An 18,834-nucleotide genomic window follows, 5' to 3' on the forward strand; every position below is an offset into this window, starting at 1 on the left:
GGTTATAAATGAAATATCTCTCTTTAATATGTACTACTCTGTACCTCTCATTTCTTTACGTTATTTTGTGGCACGTTTTTTCACGCTCATTTAAAGTATAGTTCCATAATTTTTTTTAAAATTCTTTTTATCTGAATAAAAATTTGATGTTTAAACTTTTATTTAAGAAAAAAAAATTTAAAAAAAATTTGCGAAACTATACTTCATAGGAGTCTCAGAATGCGTGCAAACAGTGAACGTAAACAACCACGAGGACGGAGGGAGTAGTAGATAATGTTAACTATCTTGCATGTCCGCGTAGGTTGGATAAATGTAAGCAATATCAAGAGATTTGATAAAATTATAAAAAAGATAAATGTCTCGCTGGATCTCAAAACATTTTTAATTGGATTATAATCGTTCGTTAAAGCATTTTCAATTGTATTAATCGTTCGTTAAATTAGACTTTCAAATAATTTATGTAAAATTTGTTGAACCTAACCTAAACATATTGTGCTTTGATGGTATAACTGTATTGGTTAGTTATAATTTAAAAATAATATATTATTAATATTTATATTGTTATAAATTGAATATATCATATCGATTTAGTAATAATATGTAATCCTTCCACATATTTCTTACATGTCTGTAGAAGTCCGACAAAATATTGTGATTATAGGAGGTTGACCATAATTATAGACAGGAGAAAATACGTTTGGAGTGTGATATTTTCAAGATATTATTAATATTTTTTATTTTTATATGTCAACTCAGTTTTTAGTTAAATATTTTTATGATTGGAGTTACTTTAACTTATAACTACAAAATTTACTACTCCGACTACGATAAAAAAATGATCAACTTTAGTGATAGTTATTAACAATATTCGACCAAAATAAATCATAATACTGTGAAAATGATTTACAAAAATTTATAATTAAAACTAAATAGATAAAGAATGCAACTAAAATAATTATAAGGTGTTCAAAAATTAAAAAACAATAACAACAAAACCCAAAAGAGTTGAGGTTGCGAAAAAATCAAAATCATCTACTTCCCAGACGAATACCAATGGGGCTGTCTAATGGCTGCATTCGACAACTCTCAATTCCGATTAGCTAATCGCCTAATCAAACACCGGTAGCAATTTTACATGAACATTAAAAGAATGAGCTAAACTAATGAACACTAAACATTATACGATCTCACATTTATACAACTAATGAACACAAAACATTATACGATCTCACATTAATACACATTGATCAGACCCAAGCGTCCCGTTTGATAGCAGGTCAAGAAAGAGTCTCTCGAGCCTTCTTGCTCCTGGACCTGGCCTCAAAACCTCCGCATTACCCCATTCCAGACACGTGTCGTTTCCGTTCCCACCTACACACCAGCCACCAGGTGCTGGTTTTCCTGGCACGCGGCCTAGAATCTTCTCGTCAATGAGGTCGAGGACCGGGTCGTCAGGGAGAAATGGTGAGGCAAATGCAGCTCCACTATCGATTAGGTGATGGAGGTCAGTGGAATTAAGATGTCGGGGTTCATTTCGAACACCTAAGGCAGAATACTGCAAATTGTGGTTGATGACGGTTCTACTGAATTGCTGGGAGTTGCATATTAAAGTTTGGAAGTACACAGATTGGGGTGAAGGGGTGTTTGATATATACATAAGTAGAGTTCTGGCCAAGTTTTCTGTACCTAATATGCAAAACTCGATTAACTTGCGGCTCAATATAACAGACCCTGAACCTGCATAAGAAGAAACAAATTATTCAGGTTCCATCTATCTTTTTCTTCTTTCTACAGAGAGCTAATTTATTTAAGACAACAATGTCAAGTGACTGAAATTGCTATGTGATGGACTTGAAACTAGAAGCAAGGCTCAATATTGAGGTCAGTGAAAGAAGAAAAAAACACCCATTGTAAATGCATCTAATAGCCACCCTTATATTGTGTTTAATAAGTTGATTAGATCCAGTAACATAAAATTTGTGCTGTATATAGGCTATACACAAGTTCTAACAGAATATTATGTATATATGTTCTACAGGGTCAGTACTCAGTACTTTCGTACACAAAGTTATACAAATGTCAGTAATAATTGTAAAAAGCTATTCCCATTTTAGGTCCTCCAAAATTCTTGAAAACTGATTTGTGAGTGAGCAGTAGATTATTGTCTCAACTTCTGAAATTCCAATTTATAGCACATATAACTGCCATCAGTTATCGATGATCATACAACCATCAAAAATGTCATTTTCAATTTTACGGGCATATTAAAAAGACGAGCCCTTTGCCTCACCTAAAGGTGCAACTTATAAAAATATCAAGAACACAATATATGGGGGAAGCAGTGGGTACGGTATTATATTTTTATTTTTAAATTAACTATAAAGTAAAAATTAGAAGATATGCTGAACCTAGTTAGCACACATATATATCTATTTATGCTTGTCAAAAACATGATGATATAATTAGTACTAAAATATATTACCCGTACACCTGTCTTCCAAACTAAGCTATATCCTGCTCGGTAGGATTATTAGTTTGGTATCTGCAATCTCAGTACATGCCAGAGTCTATGGGTTTTTACATATGAATTAACTTAGGATCAATTACCAATTGCCTCACATTAAGATTCTGAACAATATCATAATGCCTGTCTGTCCTGAATCCTAACTAGCTGTATCCCCATCATATAAATGAATTCACGTGTCCTCTTATTACAACCAGGCAGAATAAAGTAACACTTATGAGAAAAAACATATGTATGCTCTTTTGAGGCCAACAAATATTTACACAATTGCAAGAATATTTATTCATTCACAATGCACACAATTAACAAGCAATCTCATATTCATTTAGTGACTCAAATTAGGCTGTCACATTCGATAGTTCAGCATACATACACACTTAATGAAATATATATATACATATTAATATAAATTATTGGAGCAGGTAATTAGTTACTATTTCCAGTGCAGAAAAAAACACGGCAGCACTTAGAGATATACCTGTGAACAATCGATAGGCACCTGGCAGCTCCCGCTTCTGTGAAGCATAAGAAATTGCATGTTTTTGTGATAGATAGAGACCAGGATCAACAACTATCGGTTTCAATCTTCGGGAACTGTAAAAGCACAAAATTAAACTCTGGTGATTAAACAAATACGGCGAGCCTATTACAGCAACATATATAATAAAAAGGATAATGTAGTGCATACTCTCTCCAGCCTATGTAGCTTGTGTGATTTACGAAATTCAGGTCTTTAGGAAGGTATGACAAAATGTGAAGCAGATCTGAAAACCTCAAAACAAGATCATTCAGATAATTGCAGTCAAGAACTTAACAACGTTTGTAGATAATGTGCAGCCAATGCACTCTCCCTCTCCCATAAAACGCGAAAGAAAAACAAACAATTATAAGAATAATGGAAGAATCAATATCGGATATAATTAATAATAGATTCTTTGATAAACACTTGAAAATGATAGTCAGATAATTATTAAAAACCAGCATTACCAGAGTAGTGCATTATCAACCCAACTAGCAAAATGAATTACTTGACAGAAAGAAGTTAGATATTATGTCACAAGATGACTGCTCATTTAAGAATCGTGATCTCCATAACTTTAAGATAAAACACCAATTATGCAACGGCCTATAACACTCATCAGTAGGAAAATCTAACTGCATACTCACTGAAAAGAAAATTTCAGACACACAAACATTAATAAATTTAAGTTCTCGAGTCACGACTTACGCAGTGGCACATAAAAGCAAGTCCAAAGGTTGTGTTGACATAGATGGAGCTATTACTATATTTTAGCACCAAAAAATGGTTTGTGGGGGATAAAATAGCACCATATCTCTAATGCATTATTCAATCTTGTTTCAAATTTAACTAACTTCCAAATAATCCACACTTTTGACTACATATCTAACTAACTTCCAAGTACCCCACACTTTCGAGTACCACATTCGTCTATTTCCCTTTTTCCTTTTTTTACTTTTTGATGAGTTGACAATATAGCTCTTTGCTTAGGTTCGGCCTCAATGGGAAAATAAAATGTTGTATTATATGTAACACAAACTAATGAAACTATAGTATTGTGATTTTCTAGCAAATTGTTTAGCACGCCATAGGAATGATGAATTTTAATTTTGGTGCTATGATATGGATATAGCACCAAGTATAGCACACCATTGGACTTACTCTAAGAAAATGTTATGGGCATCAAAATATGACACGCTCAATTATCATCACCAGTGTTATTAAAGGCGTGATTAATGGCGCTTTGCGCATTAAGCGCAAGGTTTGCGATTCAATGCGATTTAATAAAATTCCAAAATCAACAAAACAGTGAGTGATAAAAAGCGCTCAAGCTTGGTGTCCGTCCCGAAGGCGAATGCCAGAAGAGGAACCTCTTTATTGTACGATACGCTTGACAAGAGGAATATCTATACCTTAAAATGCAACTCACAACTCATGGGCCTTCTTCTTCAACTTTAACAGATGAAGAGGAAGATGAAGAATGAGAATTTGAAGGATCGGAATTTAAACTAAATGACTCCGAAGCTTTTGAATTATTGAACATCATTGATTGGTACTTTATTATTGATAATCTTGTTATATTAGATATGCTCTGCTATGTTTAAAAGTTAAGAATCCAAAGAGTCATATATATTTGTTAAAAATGACGATCTTATCTTTTTCGACAAAAGAGCGTGTGAATAGTCGCGCTTCAAAATCAAGTCCTGCGCTTTTTAAGATATTGAGCCTTAAACAACACTGATCATCACAATTATATAAACGCAACACAAATAATCATACAACACGATTCAATCAACCAGAATGTCACAAGAACTGATATGTTTACCAAACTTTCTCATGCTCATATTCATTTTAATCAAGTTTCATTCAGTTTTGAAATGTCACAATTGACAAACCAAAAGACCCAGAACCCATCATTTTTACACATCATAGGGAATGAGTAAATGACCCTTTCGAGTTTTGAGTGACAACTTATGCAATGCCACATAAAGTAAACAGCACACATTTACTAACAATATATACAACAAAAATTCCACATACGCATCAAACCATCAAGAAAATAACTTACTATCTTGAGACAACTTTAGCAATGCCACATAACACAATATTTCAACAAAACTTCACACACACACACACACATAAAGAAACCAACTTACCATCTTGTGTCACAAGTGGATAATCATGAGCATCAAGGTTAATAAACCAATCCCAATTCTCCGAAAGACGAAGAAGCATCGCAGCACCATGTAAAGTAGCTGAAACAGAAGAGCAACCATATGGGTCTCTAAAATCAGCCTTGCCAATCACATTAACATTCTTGGCAGCCTTAAAAATCGGAACTTGCTCAACTTCAAGTGCCAAATTTTCCCTCTCAGCTTTCGAAGCTGTAAGATCAAGGTGAAGTAAGTACTGGTTCTTGGGGTGGTAAGCTGAGAGCAAGACCCGGATGACCCGACCCGAATCACCCTTTGACCCAGAAATGAGGTAAGCTATTGATGGGGTTGAAGAATTGGTGGGGTGGTGTGGAAACAGAAAAGGGTCAGAGGAGAGAGAAGGGGTGGGAGAGAATGTGGAGAGATAGAGAATGAAGAGGAGAGAGAAGATGATGGTGGTGGAGAGGTAGTAGATGGTGGTGTTGGGTGGTTGTGTTTGAGTTTGCATTGTCAAAAAGATCTGATTTTTTTCTTGTTTAGTGAAAAAGATTTGATCTTTATTTTATATGAAGTTGATGATTATTGGGATGTGAGATTTGCTAAAAGCCTAAAACTAGTGTAATGCGTGTGGTTAGAGCAATGGCAGCTGGTGAGACTTTTTGATTAGGTGAGGCTTTAGCTTTTGGTGATTGAGCTACAGGACAGGATCATCTCATTTTACTAAGCTTAGTTATATAAATACAAGCAAGAGTGGTAATACAAATATACAATAACAAGACACATTGTAAATTTGTACTATAGTTAGTTAAGGTACAGGAACAATCAGCCAAATAATTCGTGCAATGTCAATCCGAGATTTTTTTAAGTATGTTCACAAGAACGCAGGCAAATTTTAAGTTATGAATTTATTTCTTAATTTTTGTTTCTGTGTTTATACGTGTGATGGAAATTATATTCCGAGCTAAATTTGAGATAAATATTGTTAGGATCCGGGTCCCTGAAAGTTGAATGTGTCTAACCAGTTGCTTTCTATGCAGGATTGTTGAGAATTCACACATTCATTGCCATATTAAAAAGATCAAATACAAATCAACATGACATGAGTAAAAAACAAACACACAAATGACATATGGATGATGATGCAAAGCAAACTGATCAATAGTTGAGATGAATGGTAATTCTCAACAATGTCTCTACCCCATCTGTGACATGCTGACCAGCTGGTATGAGTGAACGAACCTCTGCAAACCCACACGCGTGTTTAAACTTTCCAGTACCTCCTGTTACTGACAGCCGGGACATGGTACTTCCTATCCTGAACACTCCAAAGAAGTTGAGGCTATCGCCATACTCTCCCCCTTCCAGCATCGCGGTAAAAGCCATCATCTGTGTGCTCCCGTCTGCAGAGCTTGCAACGTAGACTCCTTGAGCTTTTCCTACTGCCTGTGAGCCCAACTCAGGTGCTGTGGTCAATATGTCATCAATGACTGTGATTGTTCCAAAACCTAGTCCTAAGTTATCCGGTCCCAATTGTGTCTGGACACCATTGTTGTTGGGATTTCCAGCAAACCTTGTACCTGATAAGCCAGTGCCAAGTGGAATGCCATTGCCATTGACTGTTGGAATGGCACCGTTGGAATTGGGAATAGCTACCCCCTTTGGTGGCAGAAAGCCTACTGGCCTAGCAAATGGTACTTGACCGCTATAGATGTTTCCTAATAAGCCCGTGATTGGCCTAGCTGTAGGACTGTTGCCTCCAAGAATGTCGTGCATGTATATCTCAATAACAGGTACTTCGGCGACTGGTGGATCAATTGCAGCCACTAATGTTGCTACCTGCACAACTGCAAGCAAAGCAGCGACGAGAATAGAAGCTGATAATTGCTTCAACATCTTGAAATATCTGTATTGGAGAAGGATATGTTTAATTTGAAGCGCTTGAAGAATGTAATTGTTATAATCTATTAGACCCTGATGTTGCTCTTTATATACACACTTTTCTGTGGAATCAGAGGTGGAGTTGTTTCTAATGAGTGAAGTTGTTAGAGTTGTGGTTAATGTTGATTTTCAATTATATAACACATTAAAATTAGTTGATAAATGAAACACAGCCATCCATTTCTTTCTGGAGCTGTTGGTTGCTGTTGCAGCAAAACCACTTACTCTGCAAAGAGAACTTTGAATTATCACAAGAATTCAGTCATCAACAAAATCTCACAAAACTCCATTCAATTGTACGAAAGTCGACAATATGATGTAAATTCACAAATTTACTGATACTAGCCTATGTTTTTTTTACACTTCTAAATTCCTGCAGCTGTTTTAATAAGAGTAGTTGAACCACTCAATAACAAATGAAGAATGATTAGCTAACGATAGCAAGTGACCAAAACACTTGCTGTATGCACTTTACAGTTTAACAAAAATCATTGTGACTCTAAAGAATCAATCTGCTGCCCTCCTTCCTCTTCATGATTTGCAACTCGTGTTGGGTTTTAGTTTCTACCTATGAGATTAAAAGCCCAATAGGATTACCCTTGTTTTGGCCCACAAGGAGATAAAAATAAAGGGAACCCTATATATAAATATAGGAGGAGATTTGTGAAAATAAGCAAGAGAGAAAATAGGCAAAAGAGATATATTGTGTGAAAATTCGCAGGAAATTTTCTGGTTGCGCTGGCTGCCTTGTTTTTGCGTTTCCCGGAGTTCCAACGGTCGGATCGTCCTGAATTTCGGACAGCATCTTCCTAACACCGATATCTAAATTCTGAACGGTGGAGATCGGATTCGGAGGTGTATTTGAGGGGCTGGGCAGTAGCTAAAGAGCCGTGGAGAGGCTGAACCTAGCCGTGGGTCTTTGTTCTTTTGTTGCTTATTTGGTTCCATACTTCTTGACGAGTTATTCCAAGAGTGTGAAGGTGATTGTATTCCTCTAGTTTTATCTGGAGAAGAACTTGGTGTTTTACCCATATAATTTATCATAGTGAATTGTTTGGGTGGACTACGGTCCCGTGGTTTTTACTCCTTTCATTGAGGGGGTTTTCCACGTATAATTCTTGGTGTCTTGTTTATTATTTATTGTTGCTTTTCTTGTTTGTTTCATCGAAGGTTCATACAAGTAGGGGAAGTATTGTCCAACGAAGATTAATTCCGCACTTAGCAGTTGCCGTTGTGGTCACTTTTTCCCATCAGATTGGTATCAGAGCCAGGTTGTGTTTTTTGAACTTGTTTGAACGATGGAAACGAATACGAGTAGAATGGTTAATTTGAATGGTTCTAATTATCATGTTTGGAAAGGGAAGATGGAGGATCTTCTTTATGTGAAGGAATATTATCTACCCGTGTTTACTACGGAGAAGCCTGCAAATAAAACCGAGCAAGAATGGACTATTTTGCATCGACAGGTTTGTGGGTATATACGGCAATGGGTGGATGATAATGTTTTGAACCATATTAGTGGAGAGACACATGCGCGTACTTTGTGGAACAAGCTCGAGCAACTCTATGCTCGAAAGACGGGAAATAATAAGTTGTATCTGATTAAACAGTTGATGTCTCTACGATATCAAGATGGCACTACAATTTCTGATCACTTGAATGCATTCCAAGGAATTATGAATCAGCTTGCTGGAATGGGTATCAAGTTTGAAGATGAGATACAGGGATTGTGTCTTTTGGGTACTTTACCAGATTCTTGGGAGACATTCAGGATGTCTTTGTCGAACTCAGCTCCGGATGGTATTATCAGTATGGAACTAGCTAAGAGCAGTATTCTGAATGAAGAGATGAGAAGAAAGTCACAGGGTTCCTCTTCACAGTCAGAAGTCCTAGTCACCGAAAGGAAGGGGAGAGCTCAAAGCAGAGGTCCAACCAATAGAGGTAATCAACGGAGTAGTTCTAGAGGTAAGTATTCTAATGTTGAGTGTTATCATTGTGGTAAGAAAGGACATACGAAAAAGTTCTGCAGAAAGTTGAAGCGAGAAAATAAAAAGAGCTCAGACAACGATCAGACGAAAACTGACAGTAGTAATGATAATTCTGTGGTGATTGCTACTACTGATGAGCACCTGATTTGTTGTGATGGTGATATTGTTAACCTTGCACAAGATGATATGAGTTGGGCTATTGATAGTGGTGCTTCGTGTCATGTTACGTCACGAAGGGACTTCTTTACATCTTATACTTCTGGTGATTTTGGAGATGTTAAAATGGGTAATAGTGGCATATCAAAAGTTGTTGGCGTCGGTGAGGTATGTCTGAAGTTTGACACGGGCATGGAGTTATTTCTTCATGATGTGAAGCACGTTCCAGATATGCGAATGAATTTAATTTCGACAGGCCTTCTTGATGATGAAGGGTATGTTAGCAGCTTTGGTAATGGTCAATGGAAGCTCACTCAGGGTTCTTTAATTGTTGCAAGAGGAAAGAGGTGTCCGAAATTATATATGACACAACCTAAAGTCTCTACTGACATTGTTAACGCTGTGGAGAATGTTGATATGATTGATTTATGGCATAAGAGACTTGCTCACATGACTGAAAAAGGAATGAATATGCTGTCGAAGAAAAAGGTATTATCTGGTCTGACTGATATACATTTGAAAAGGTGTTCTCACTGTGTTGCTGGCAAGCAAAACAGAGTTTCTTTTAAGAGTCGTCCTCCCTCTCGTAGAGAGCATGTACTTGACTTGGTGCATTCCGATGTTTGTGGTCCCATGAAAACCCGAACCAATGGTGGTTCATTATACTTTGTTACATTCATCGATGATCATTCAAGGAAGTTGTGGGTTTATACCTTGAAGACTAAAGATCAAGTATTAGACGTGTTTAAGCATTTTCAGGCTTTAGTTGAGAGACAGACTGGGAAGAAACTGAAATGTATCCGGACAGATAATGGAGGGGAGTATACAGGTCCCTTTGATGTGTATTGCAGACAGCAGGGTATTCGGCATCAAAAGACTCCACCAAAGACACCTCAGCTTAATGGTTTGGCAGAGAGGATGAACAGAACACTTGTGGAGCGGGTCAGATGTTTACTTTCACATGCTGAGTTGCCGATGTCTTTCTGGGGTGAGGCACTGAATACTGCGGTAAATGTATTAAATCTCTCACCTTGTGTTCCTTTACAGTTTGATATTCCAGATAGAGTTTGGAGTGGTAAAGATGTTTCTTATGATCATTTGCGTGTCTTTGGATGCAAGGCTTTTGTGCATATTCCCAAAGATGAAAGGTCTAAACTAGATGTGAAGACTAAAGAGTGCATATTCCTTGGTTATAGCCAAGATGAGTTCGGCTATAGGCTCTATGATCCAGTTTCAAAGAAGATTGTGAGAAGCCGAGATGTTATCTTTGTTGAAGATCAGAGTTTGAAAGATGTTGGGAAGGCAGAGTCAGTTCCTCAACATAACAATGATCTGGTTGATTTGGATCCAGTTCCTGCAAGACATGTGGACTCGCAGGTTGGAGACGATGCTCATGATAATGACCAACATGACACTAATACTGATATTCCCGAAAATAGTGACATGGATGATGATGCCCATGAGGAGTCACCGGTACAAAATGTTCCACCATTCGTTCCACTCAGGCGGTCTAACAGAGATCGTCATCCTTCCAACAGGTATTCTGCTGATGAGTATGTTCTATTGACTGATAGTGGTGAACCTGAATCTTATGCAGAAGCTATGGAAGATGAGCACAAGAAGGAGTGGGTTTATGCCATGCAAGATGAGATGAAATCCTTGTATGAGAATAATACTTTTGAGTTGGTGAAGCTACCTAAGGGGAAACGAGCTTTGAAAAACAGGTGGGTTTACAGAGTGAAGCAAGATGAGCATACTTCACAACCACGGTACAAAGCTAGGTTGGTCGTCAAGGGATTCAGTCAGAAAAAGGGTATTGATTTTGATGAGATTTTTTCTCCCGTTGTTAAGATGACATCAATTCGTACGGTGCTTGGTTTAGCAGCTAGTCTTGATTTGGAGGTTGAACAAATGGATGTCAAGACAGCTTTTCTACATGGTGACTTGGACAAAGAAATCTATATGGAGCAGCCCGAAGGTTTTGAGGTTAAAGGTAAAGAGGGGTATGTTTGTAGACTTCTAAAAAGTCTATATGGTTTGAAGCAAGCACCAAGGCGATGGTATAAAAAGTTCGAGTCATTTATGAAGAAGCAAGGCTACCGTAAGACTATTTCTGACCATTGTGTTTTTGTTCAGAGATTTTCAGATGATGATTTTATCATATTATTGCTTTATGTGGATGACATGCTTATTGTTGGCAAAAATACTGAAAGAATTTCCCAACTGAAGCAACAGTTGAGTAAGTCCTTTGCCATGAAGGACTTGGGGCCAGCGAAACAGATTCTTGGCATTCGTATTCATCGAGATAGAGTGGCCAAGAAGTTGCATATATCACAAGAGCAATATATTGAGAAGGTGCTTTGCAGGTTCAACATGGATAAAGCTAAAGTTGTTAGTTCTCCTCTTACTACCAACTTTAAGTTAACTGAAAAGGATTCTCCTTCTACGAAGGAAGAAATTGCAGAGATGGATGGAGTTCCATATGCCTCAGCAGTAGGAAGTTTGATGTATGCTATGGTATCTACGAGACCTGATATAGCCTTTGCAGTTGGGGTTGTCAGTCGTTATCTTACAAATCCGGGTAAGAAGCATTGGGAAGCAGTTAAGTGGATTATGCGATATCTTCGAGGTACTTCCAAATTGGGTCTTACATTTGGGAATGATAAACCAGTGCTTATTGGATATACAGATTCTGACTTGGCAGGTGATAAGGATACATTGAAATCCACTTCTGGATATTTGATGACTTTTGCAGGGGGAGCAGTCTCATGGCAATCTAGGTTGCAAAAGGGTGTTTCACTTTCTACGGGGGAGGCAGAGTATGTAGCAACAACCGAAGCTTGTAAAGAGTTGTTGTGGTTAAAGCGGTTGATGCAGGAGCTTGGCTCCCCGCAACAACGCTATGTGGTTCTTTGTGATAATCAAGCAGCTATTGATATAGCTAAGCATCCAACATTTCATGCAAGGACCAAACATATCGATATGAGGTATCATTGGATTAGAGACGCTCTTGAAGAAGGGTTGTTTGAAGTGGAAAAGGTACACACCGATGATAATGGTTCTGATATGTTGACAAAGTCTTTAGCTAAAGGGAAGCTAAAGGTATGTTGTTCGATCGCCGGAATGGCGAACTCTTTCTCATAGTTAGAAAGGGGGAGATTTGTTGGGTTTTAGTTTCTACCTATGAGATTAAAAGCCCAATAGGATTACCCTTGTTTTGGCCCACAAGGAGATAAAAATAAAGGGAACCCTATATATAAATATAGGAGGAGATTTGTGAAAATAAGCAAGAGAGAAAATAGGCAAAAGAGATATATTGTGTGAAAATTCGCAGGAAATTTTCTGGTTGCGCTGGCTGCCTTGTTTTTGCGTTTCCCGGAGTTCCAACGGTCGGATCGTCCTGAATTTCGGACAGCATCTTCCTAACACCGATATCTAAATTCTGAACGGTGGAGATCGGATTCGGAGGTGTATTTGAGGGGCTGGGCAGTAGCTAAAGAGCCGTGGAGAGGCTGAACCTAGCCGTGGGTCTTTGTTCTTTTGTTGCTTATTTGGTTCCATACTTCTTGACGAGTTATTCCAAGAGTGTGAAGGTGATTGTATTCCTCTAGTTTTATCTGGAGAAGAACTTGGTGTTTTACCCATATAATTTATCATAGTGAATTGTTTGGGTGGACTACGGTCCCGTGGTTTTTACTCCTTTCATTGAGGGGGTTTTCCACGTATAATTCTTGGTGTCTTGTTTATTATTTATTGTTGCTTTTCTTGTTTGTTTCATCGAAGGTTCATACAAGTAGGGGAAGTATTGTCCAACGAAGATTAATTCCGCACTTAGCAGTTGCCGTTGTGGTCACTTTTTCCCATCAACTCGGCCTTGTTTCACGATTGGAGAGATCAACTTCCATACTGCATTGCCATATCAAACAGGATTAACACCAATTATAAGCATAAATTTTATATCCATGTGGGCAATAGGTGCTGTGTGTTTGACTTTGGATTTGCTTACAGTATATCGTCGCTGCAAACCATTCGTTAACAATTTTCACCCATGTACTTGCCCACCCAACATCCATGCTCCATCTACATAAGGTAAAATCTAGTTAAGTATGAAAATTATTTCTATGGACTCAGCAATGGACTTAAGTAATAAATTTGTACAGAATACTGTAAATTGTTACTTTGTAGTTGGGCTAGATAAGTTCCAGCTGATGAATAGCATCGCAAAGTACATGGCCCCCAAGGAGAATACCAGGTGGAAGAAACCATACTGGTAGGGAATATCATCCTTCACTTCAGGTTCATTTTTTCGGAACTGTAAGCCCATTCATTACTTAAAGAGTTAAATCTCTCTGTTCCGCTATTAATAGAGAATCAATGAGAGGTAACATTAGTTTTTTACCTGAAATGTTTTTGAATCAATCCCTGTAGAAAAGGTTGCCATGACAATTGAACAGATAGCTATGAGAAAGCCCTAAAAACAGTTTTAAAAATGTGAGTAACAGTGTTAAATAGCAATTTTCTTTTCTGTGTGTTATTTTTTGCTGTCAAGAGATTTTTAATCAGGATACAGCGAACATGACAAAGTCTTACTAATATTGAAGTCCAGTCGTCGTGTCCATTTCCTTGCCTTTGCGCGCCACATTTTTCACTAGCAGGTTCACTGAAAATCACAAAATCTAAGCTAAATGTTGAACAGACAGAGCTCATCTATGGAGATCAGGGGATCAGTCTTTTTTACTAACCTTCGTATAGCAGACCAACAGAGGAAAACAATGTAGGAAGCCATAATGCCAGAAGATAAAAGGCCTCTGTTTACCTGCACTAATCATCAAATGAGCTTAATGAACTATTGGAAGCTTAATGAACACGCGCATCATTAAATTTGAACACGCGCAGACCAGCAGTTTCTTAACTCAGTTGTCACTGAAATATTTGAAGCTTAATGAACACGCGCATCAGAATAAGAAGAAGAAAATAAATTTAGCAAAAAAAAGTTTAAGAAGAAAAGAACAGGAAATTCACACCTTGGAATATAAGGACATAGCCATCATTACTAATAACAAAATTGCAGTCCAGGTGATGAAAAATATGTTGAGACTGCATGAGGCACTCAGAGCATAGAGTGAATACATTACCCCGATTCCACACATAGACGCTATGTAGAACAGTGTTGACATAAATAGACCCAGGAAGCATCTGAATTTATAAAAAAGAAAATGTGAGAAATAGAAAGCTGCAAGAAGCTAATTTTTCTAGTAATGTAGTTTTGAAGCTTCCAACAAACCTTTGCTTTTTTCTCTCTTCCGGAGTCCAATAAGTATTCCACCATGTGATAAATTCGATCACACTTATGAGTTGGAGGATAAGAAAAACCCTGTGTGATGTGGAAAAAATCAATTGCTGCAGAATTTGATACGATGAGATTTCAATTAATTGAACTTTTTAGGATTTGAGTTTACCCTGCACCAACACGAGCAACTTCTCCTGCAAGAAGATGTATGATCTATCAGCTGGTATAAATAGTTGATTATTTCTTGACTTGAATTGGGAAAAAAAAATGCAGAGTGTGATGGAGACATACCATATAGTTGAATAAAACTCGACGGAACAAAGAGTGAGGTGACTAGTGATATGAACCATATGAGAAACTTCAATGCCCACCATTCAGAGTGCCTCAGATTTCCACCTTCATACAATTTGCTTGTCTTGAATGTCGCAAGCAACATTATAAAGAAGAACATCTGGATTAATGTTAAGGATGCTATGGACAATTAAGTTAACTGCAACATGTTTAGTTATAGTGTACTTGAGAAGAAAATATTAAGAGTAGCAAAACAAGGGTAAATTAATTATTCTACATTTCACAGAAAAAGATACGAAACATCCTAAACTAACACGAAGAACTCCCATTTTCTGGTAACAACTACGCCCCTCAATTCCACAGGCTTTTACATCTGCAGAACACATTAATAACAAAGTAAAAGTAATTTTAGGAGCTATTTTACCAGATAAAAAGGCATCAGTTTATGAAATGCAGCAAAAAAGCTTTGACATACAGTGAAGGTCAGAGAAAACAATCTGGCCATAGTCCCGAACAGCCCAAGCAATCAGATTTGTCAGTAAGAATATAATGCCATAGGAGTAGCGTGCTCGTTGTGACTTTTTTCTCTTAACCAGGCATTCTATACTCTTCTGCTGAGCTAAATAATGTTCCCTCAGCAGAGTTACTTCAGAGTTACTGAGCTTGATTTCGATGACTCTAGCCTCTGGATCGCTTAGTCTGATTTTGATCACCTGGCCCTCCTCATCCATCTCAGCAGTCTCAACCAATTCCACAGGCTCAACCATCCTGAAATTTCAATTTCTAAAACTTGTTCACATCAACACAGAGTCCTGACAACTTAAACTTGAGCAAACCTTAAACTCGCATCGTTTAATATATTATTGTGCTGCAATGCAACTCTATGCCAAAGCTGTAAAATGCAGCATGATTAATTAATATAGACCATTAACTGAAGTCATTCAAATATGCTTAAATGATTAACAAGATTTTCACTTGCATGAGGTGCATTGTTTATTTGTTTTCGATATAAGAAAAAAAATCATCTACTGAAGAAAAACTAACCTGACTCCTCTGGGCTTGAAGCAGAAAACTCAACAGAGAAGTGCAAGTGGCTTTGAGCAAGAAGTGAGATGAATAGATTAAGCTTCTGCTTGGCTCATATCTTTTCCAAACTAGAAGATAAACATATAAGTACAAACCAACAAGCCTCGTTTCACATGCATAAATTCTGATTATTATTTTTTTTGTTAATATTTTTAGTCAACGGTGATACCACCTACCAGGTCTAGTAGTGCATTAGTATAAACTCTCTACTCCGTCCGTCCCAATGAATTGTATACAGTTTCTTTTTTGGAACGTCCCACCAATTGTATACATACCAAAAGTAATAACTTTTATAATATAAAATAACATTACACCAACTATTTTTTTCCACTATCTCCATTCTATAATAATATAAACACTATTACACCCACTACTTTCCTCTCATATCTCCATTCTATAATAATATAAACACTATTACACCCACTACTTTCCTCCACTATCTCAAATCTATTATTAAATATAAATGGGTCCCACCACTATACCCACTTTTCATCTAACTTTACTCATTTTTTACACTTTTTCTTGGTCTTCGTGTCCCAGCCATTTGTATACAAATGACTGGGACGGAGGGAGTAATCAATTTGGAAGGTTAACTAAATATTTAGTGACTAATTACTTGCTTCTGAGTTCAAGTGAAGTCCGTGTTCATACAATTCATGACATGAAGCATTGTAGGAGACTTAAAAACATTTGAGTGCTAGAATCATATTTATCGCTATTAGTTGTCGTAGAAAAGCGAAATGGACGGAGAAGCCAAAGGCTGACAAATGAGTCAATGATAAATTAACTACGGTGTGGTAATGTTTTTTTTTAATAAAAAAAATCAATTCACTAATCAAAAATCATACGACATTTACAAATATAATCGAAATTGGACAAAAGTTGAATAATATCGTTGTTAAATCTTTCTTTATTGAAGAGACGATTAAGCGATTTGAAGATGATTTGAAAATATGTACTTGTTTTCATCCGGTTGATTTTCACCTAAAATATTCTCAACAATCGACCATAAACGCGATTTCATAATAACCTTCAAATATTAACCTATTAAAATAATGCCCATCTATAAACTCGGTTATGGAAAATATCAAAAATAACTCTCACAGAACAGACTAACAAACCTAAATAAATTTATATTAGCTGTGATATTTTATAAAAATCCATAAAAAATCAGAATAATATACAATCCACTGAAATTCATAGATTAAAAGATAATCCATCAAAATCCTAATCAAATACACCCATTAATCAAATTATTTTGCGACGGGTTTTAAAAATTAAAAAAAGGAGGTGATCTCTGTGACCGTTGCAGAGGTGCAGGAGCGGTGCTCGAGACAACTCCCTAATTCTTTATTATATTTATTTGGTTATTTTAACACCTTTTTTTTTCTCTCTCGTTTTTTTTTTGTCCAGAAAGCAACACGGTGTGACTAGGTCATTGCCTAATTCTAACCCAAAGGAAGCTAATTTATTTTTAAAAATATTCTCAAAAACTTTTTAACAAATACATTTTGGAATCGTTTCTCATAAATATATTTTTTCATTTGATTAATGTAAAATAATTTAAACAGAAAGATATGTTTAACTAATATCGAGAGAATATTTTTTTCCTCAAAAATATTTTCAATTTCCGGACCGAAGTTTATAACTCCCTTGACCTATTTCTGTCAAAAAAAAAAACAAACTCCCTTGAACTATAAAATCTTACTTGCACGCCAAAAGTTGGCCAAACTTGATACATATGAGATACCTGATAATATAAGCTAAATCCAACTATATTGCCATGTGCTCTACACAACTTTACTCAAGAGACCTATAAGTTACTTATAATTGACTCTCCTTTTAGCTGTTATTTTTGTTTTCGCATTACTTGTCAACAATTGCCAACTTGATCCGCTGGAAAATTACAAGTAGATATGTACTTGTCGGTGTGTTATGTTAGGTGTTGTATTATTAACTTAAGATTGGTGATATCTTCAAAAAAAAACTTAAGATTGGTGTTTTTTTTAATCAGCAATTAAGAGTTGTCGTTTAGAATGAGTCATTAGGGAACTTGGTAATTATACAAATTGGATCATGGATTAGGTACAAGTAGGCAAGACGTACTTTTAAGTGTTAACAAGGGACCAGAGTATGAGTAACATTTTCATTTTGTTATCCGTTATGTTTTGCACTCAATTTTGCTATATATCCGGTAATAATGTCTTGTACAATGTTCTACGTTGTCTTAACAATGTAGAAATCAATTTAAGATTAAGTGGTCATTCGGGTAATTTTAATAAAAAGTGACTTTTTTATTTAAAGTAAAGAAGTGGATTAGACATAAATTGTAAATAGGTTAACAACGTGTTTGAAAAAAAAGTAAAAGTTCCGAGAGAAAAGGTAGCATTCTCACCTTCTTAAAAATGCTTTTACTTATTTACATAAACTGGTAAAAAAAAAAAAGCAGTTAGAAGCAGTTTTTGCTTCTCTTAAACAAATGGTCGCTAAGTAAAATCTGTTTTGTATTTTGTGAAAGAATCGATCCTTGTGTTAGAGGGGCTCTTTTGCACTTTGTGATAGTATTAATTTGTATACTTGCACCTTTATCGACTCATTATTAGAACTGGTCAGTTATGTGGGTTCGAAATACACGATTCAGACCGACATGTGAAGTCTTTTTTTTATATTTTCAATTTTTTAAAAAATCAATCATATATATAATTTTTAGTTTTTTTCTTTTTAGGTATTCGAATTAAACTCGAACCCGAATCGAAAATCCGAAAAAATCCGACAGATCGGATCAGAATATGTTTAGATATCCGGACCCGACCCGATACGCAGTAACGATAGATTGAGTCTGGGTTTTAAGAAACCTGATTGGACCCATAGTACCCAAGAAAGGACAC

The 18,834-nt window shown here is 36.5% G+C and overlaps 3 protein-coding genes across 3 annotated transcripts; all 3 read right to left on the bottom strand.

The window, feature by feature from the left end:
• Positions 1 to 1,060: 1,060 nt before the first annotated feature.
• LOC108197292 (beta-glucuronosyltransferase GlcAT14A) lies at positions 1,061 to 5,905 on the bottom strand. The gene is made up of 4 exons (XM_017364869.2): positions 5,201 to 5,905; positions 3,213 to 3,288; positions 3,003 to 3,118; positions 1,061 to 1,737 (listed from the first exon to the last, which is right to left on the bottom strand). Exons 1-4 carry the CDS (start codon positions 5,703 to 5,705, stop codon positions 1,229 to 1,231), a joined length of 1,206 nt encoding a protein of 401 aa, XP_017220358.1. The 5' UTR covers positions 5,706 to 5,905; the 3' UTR covers positions 1,061 to 1,228.
• A 331-nt stretch (positions 5,906 to 6,236) lies between these two features.
• Positions 6,237 to 7,164, bottom strand: LOC108199017 (dirigent protein 18). The gene has a single exon (XM_017366783.2). It carries the CDS (start codon positions 7,088 to 7,090, stop codon positions 6,353 to 6,355), a length of 738 nt encoding a protein of 245 aa, XP_017222272.1. The 5' UTR covers positions 7,091 to 7,164; the 3' UTR covers positions 6,237 to 6,352.
• A 245-nt stretch (positions 7,165 to 7,409) lies between these two features.
• On the bottom strand, positions 7,410 to 16,034 carry LOC108197650 (uncharacterized). Its single transcript, XM_064082395.1, has 14 exons — positions 15,905 to 16,034; positions 15,336 to 15,628; positions 15,157 to 15,233; positions 14,861 to 15,020; positions 14,739 to 14,763; positions 14,564 to 14,653; positions 14,304 to 14,475; positions 14,022 to 14,095; positions 13,870 to 13,939; positions 13,679 to 13,750; positions 13,458 to 13,591; positions 13,286 to 13,359; positions 13,144 to 13,185; positions 7,410 to 7,676 (listed from the first exon to the last, which is right to left on the bottom strand). The coding sequence occupies exons 2-14, from the start codon at positions 15,625 to 15,627 to the stop codon at positions 7,624 to 7,626; spliced, it is 1,335 nt and encodes a 444-aa protein (XP_063938465.1). The 5' UTR covers position 15,628; positions 15,905 to 16,034; the 3' UTR covers positions 7,410 to 7,623.
• Between the last annotated feature and the right edge of the window lie 2,800 nt (positions 16,035 to 18,834).

Source organism: Daucus carota, chromosome 8 (assembly GCF_001625215.2).
Source record: "Daucus carota subsp. sativus chromosome 8, DH1 v3.0, whole genome shotgun sequence".
In the NCBI taxonomy this organism is placed as follows: Eukaryota; Viridiplantae; Streptophyta; class Magnoliopsida; order Apiales; family Apiaceae; genus Daucus; species Daucus carota.

Excerpts from the sequence above, each read along its gene's own strand:
- LOC108199017 (XM_017366783.2), bottom strand. The coding sequence starts at position 7,090 with ATGTTGAAGCAATTATCAGCTTCTATTCTCGTCGCTGCTTTGCTTGCA.
- LOC108197292 (XM_017364869.2), bottom strand. The coding sequence starts at position 5,705 with ATGCAAACTCAAACACAACCACCCAACACCACCATCTACTACCTCTCC. Across the intron at positions 3,289-5,200 it reads TCCACTTGTGACACAAGATG|ATCTGCTTCACATTTTGTCA; the intron begins GTAAGTTGGTTT and ends TGAGGTTTTCAG. Across the intron at positions 3,119-3,212 it reads AGCTACATAGGCTGGAGAGA|TTCCCGAAGATTGAAACCGA; the intron begins GTATGCACTACA and ends GTGCTTTTACAG.
- LOC108197650 (XM_064082395.1), bottom strand. The coding sequence starts at position 15,627 with ATGGTTGAGCCTGTGGAATTGGTTGAGACTGCTGAGATGGATGAGGAG. Across the intron at positions 15,021-15,156 it reads GTGTTAGTTTAGGATGTTTC|ATGTTCTTCTTTATAATGTT; the intron begins GTATCTTTTTCT and ends ACATTAATCCAG. Across the intron at positions 7,677-13,143 it reads CGTGAAACAAGGCCGAGTTG|CAAATCATGAAGAGGAAGGA; the intron begins ATGGGAAAAAGT and ends CAACACGAGTTG.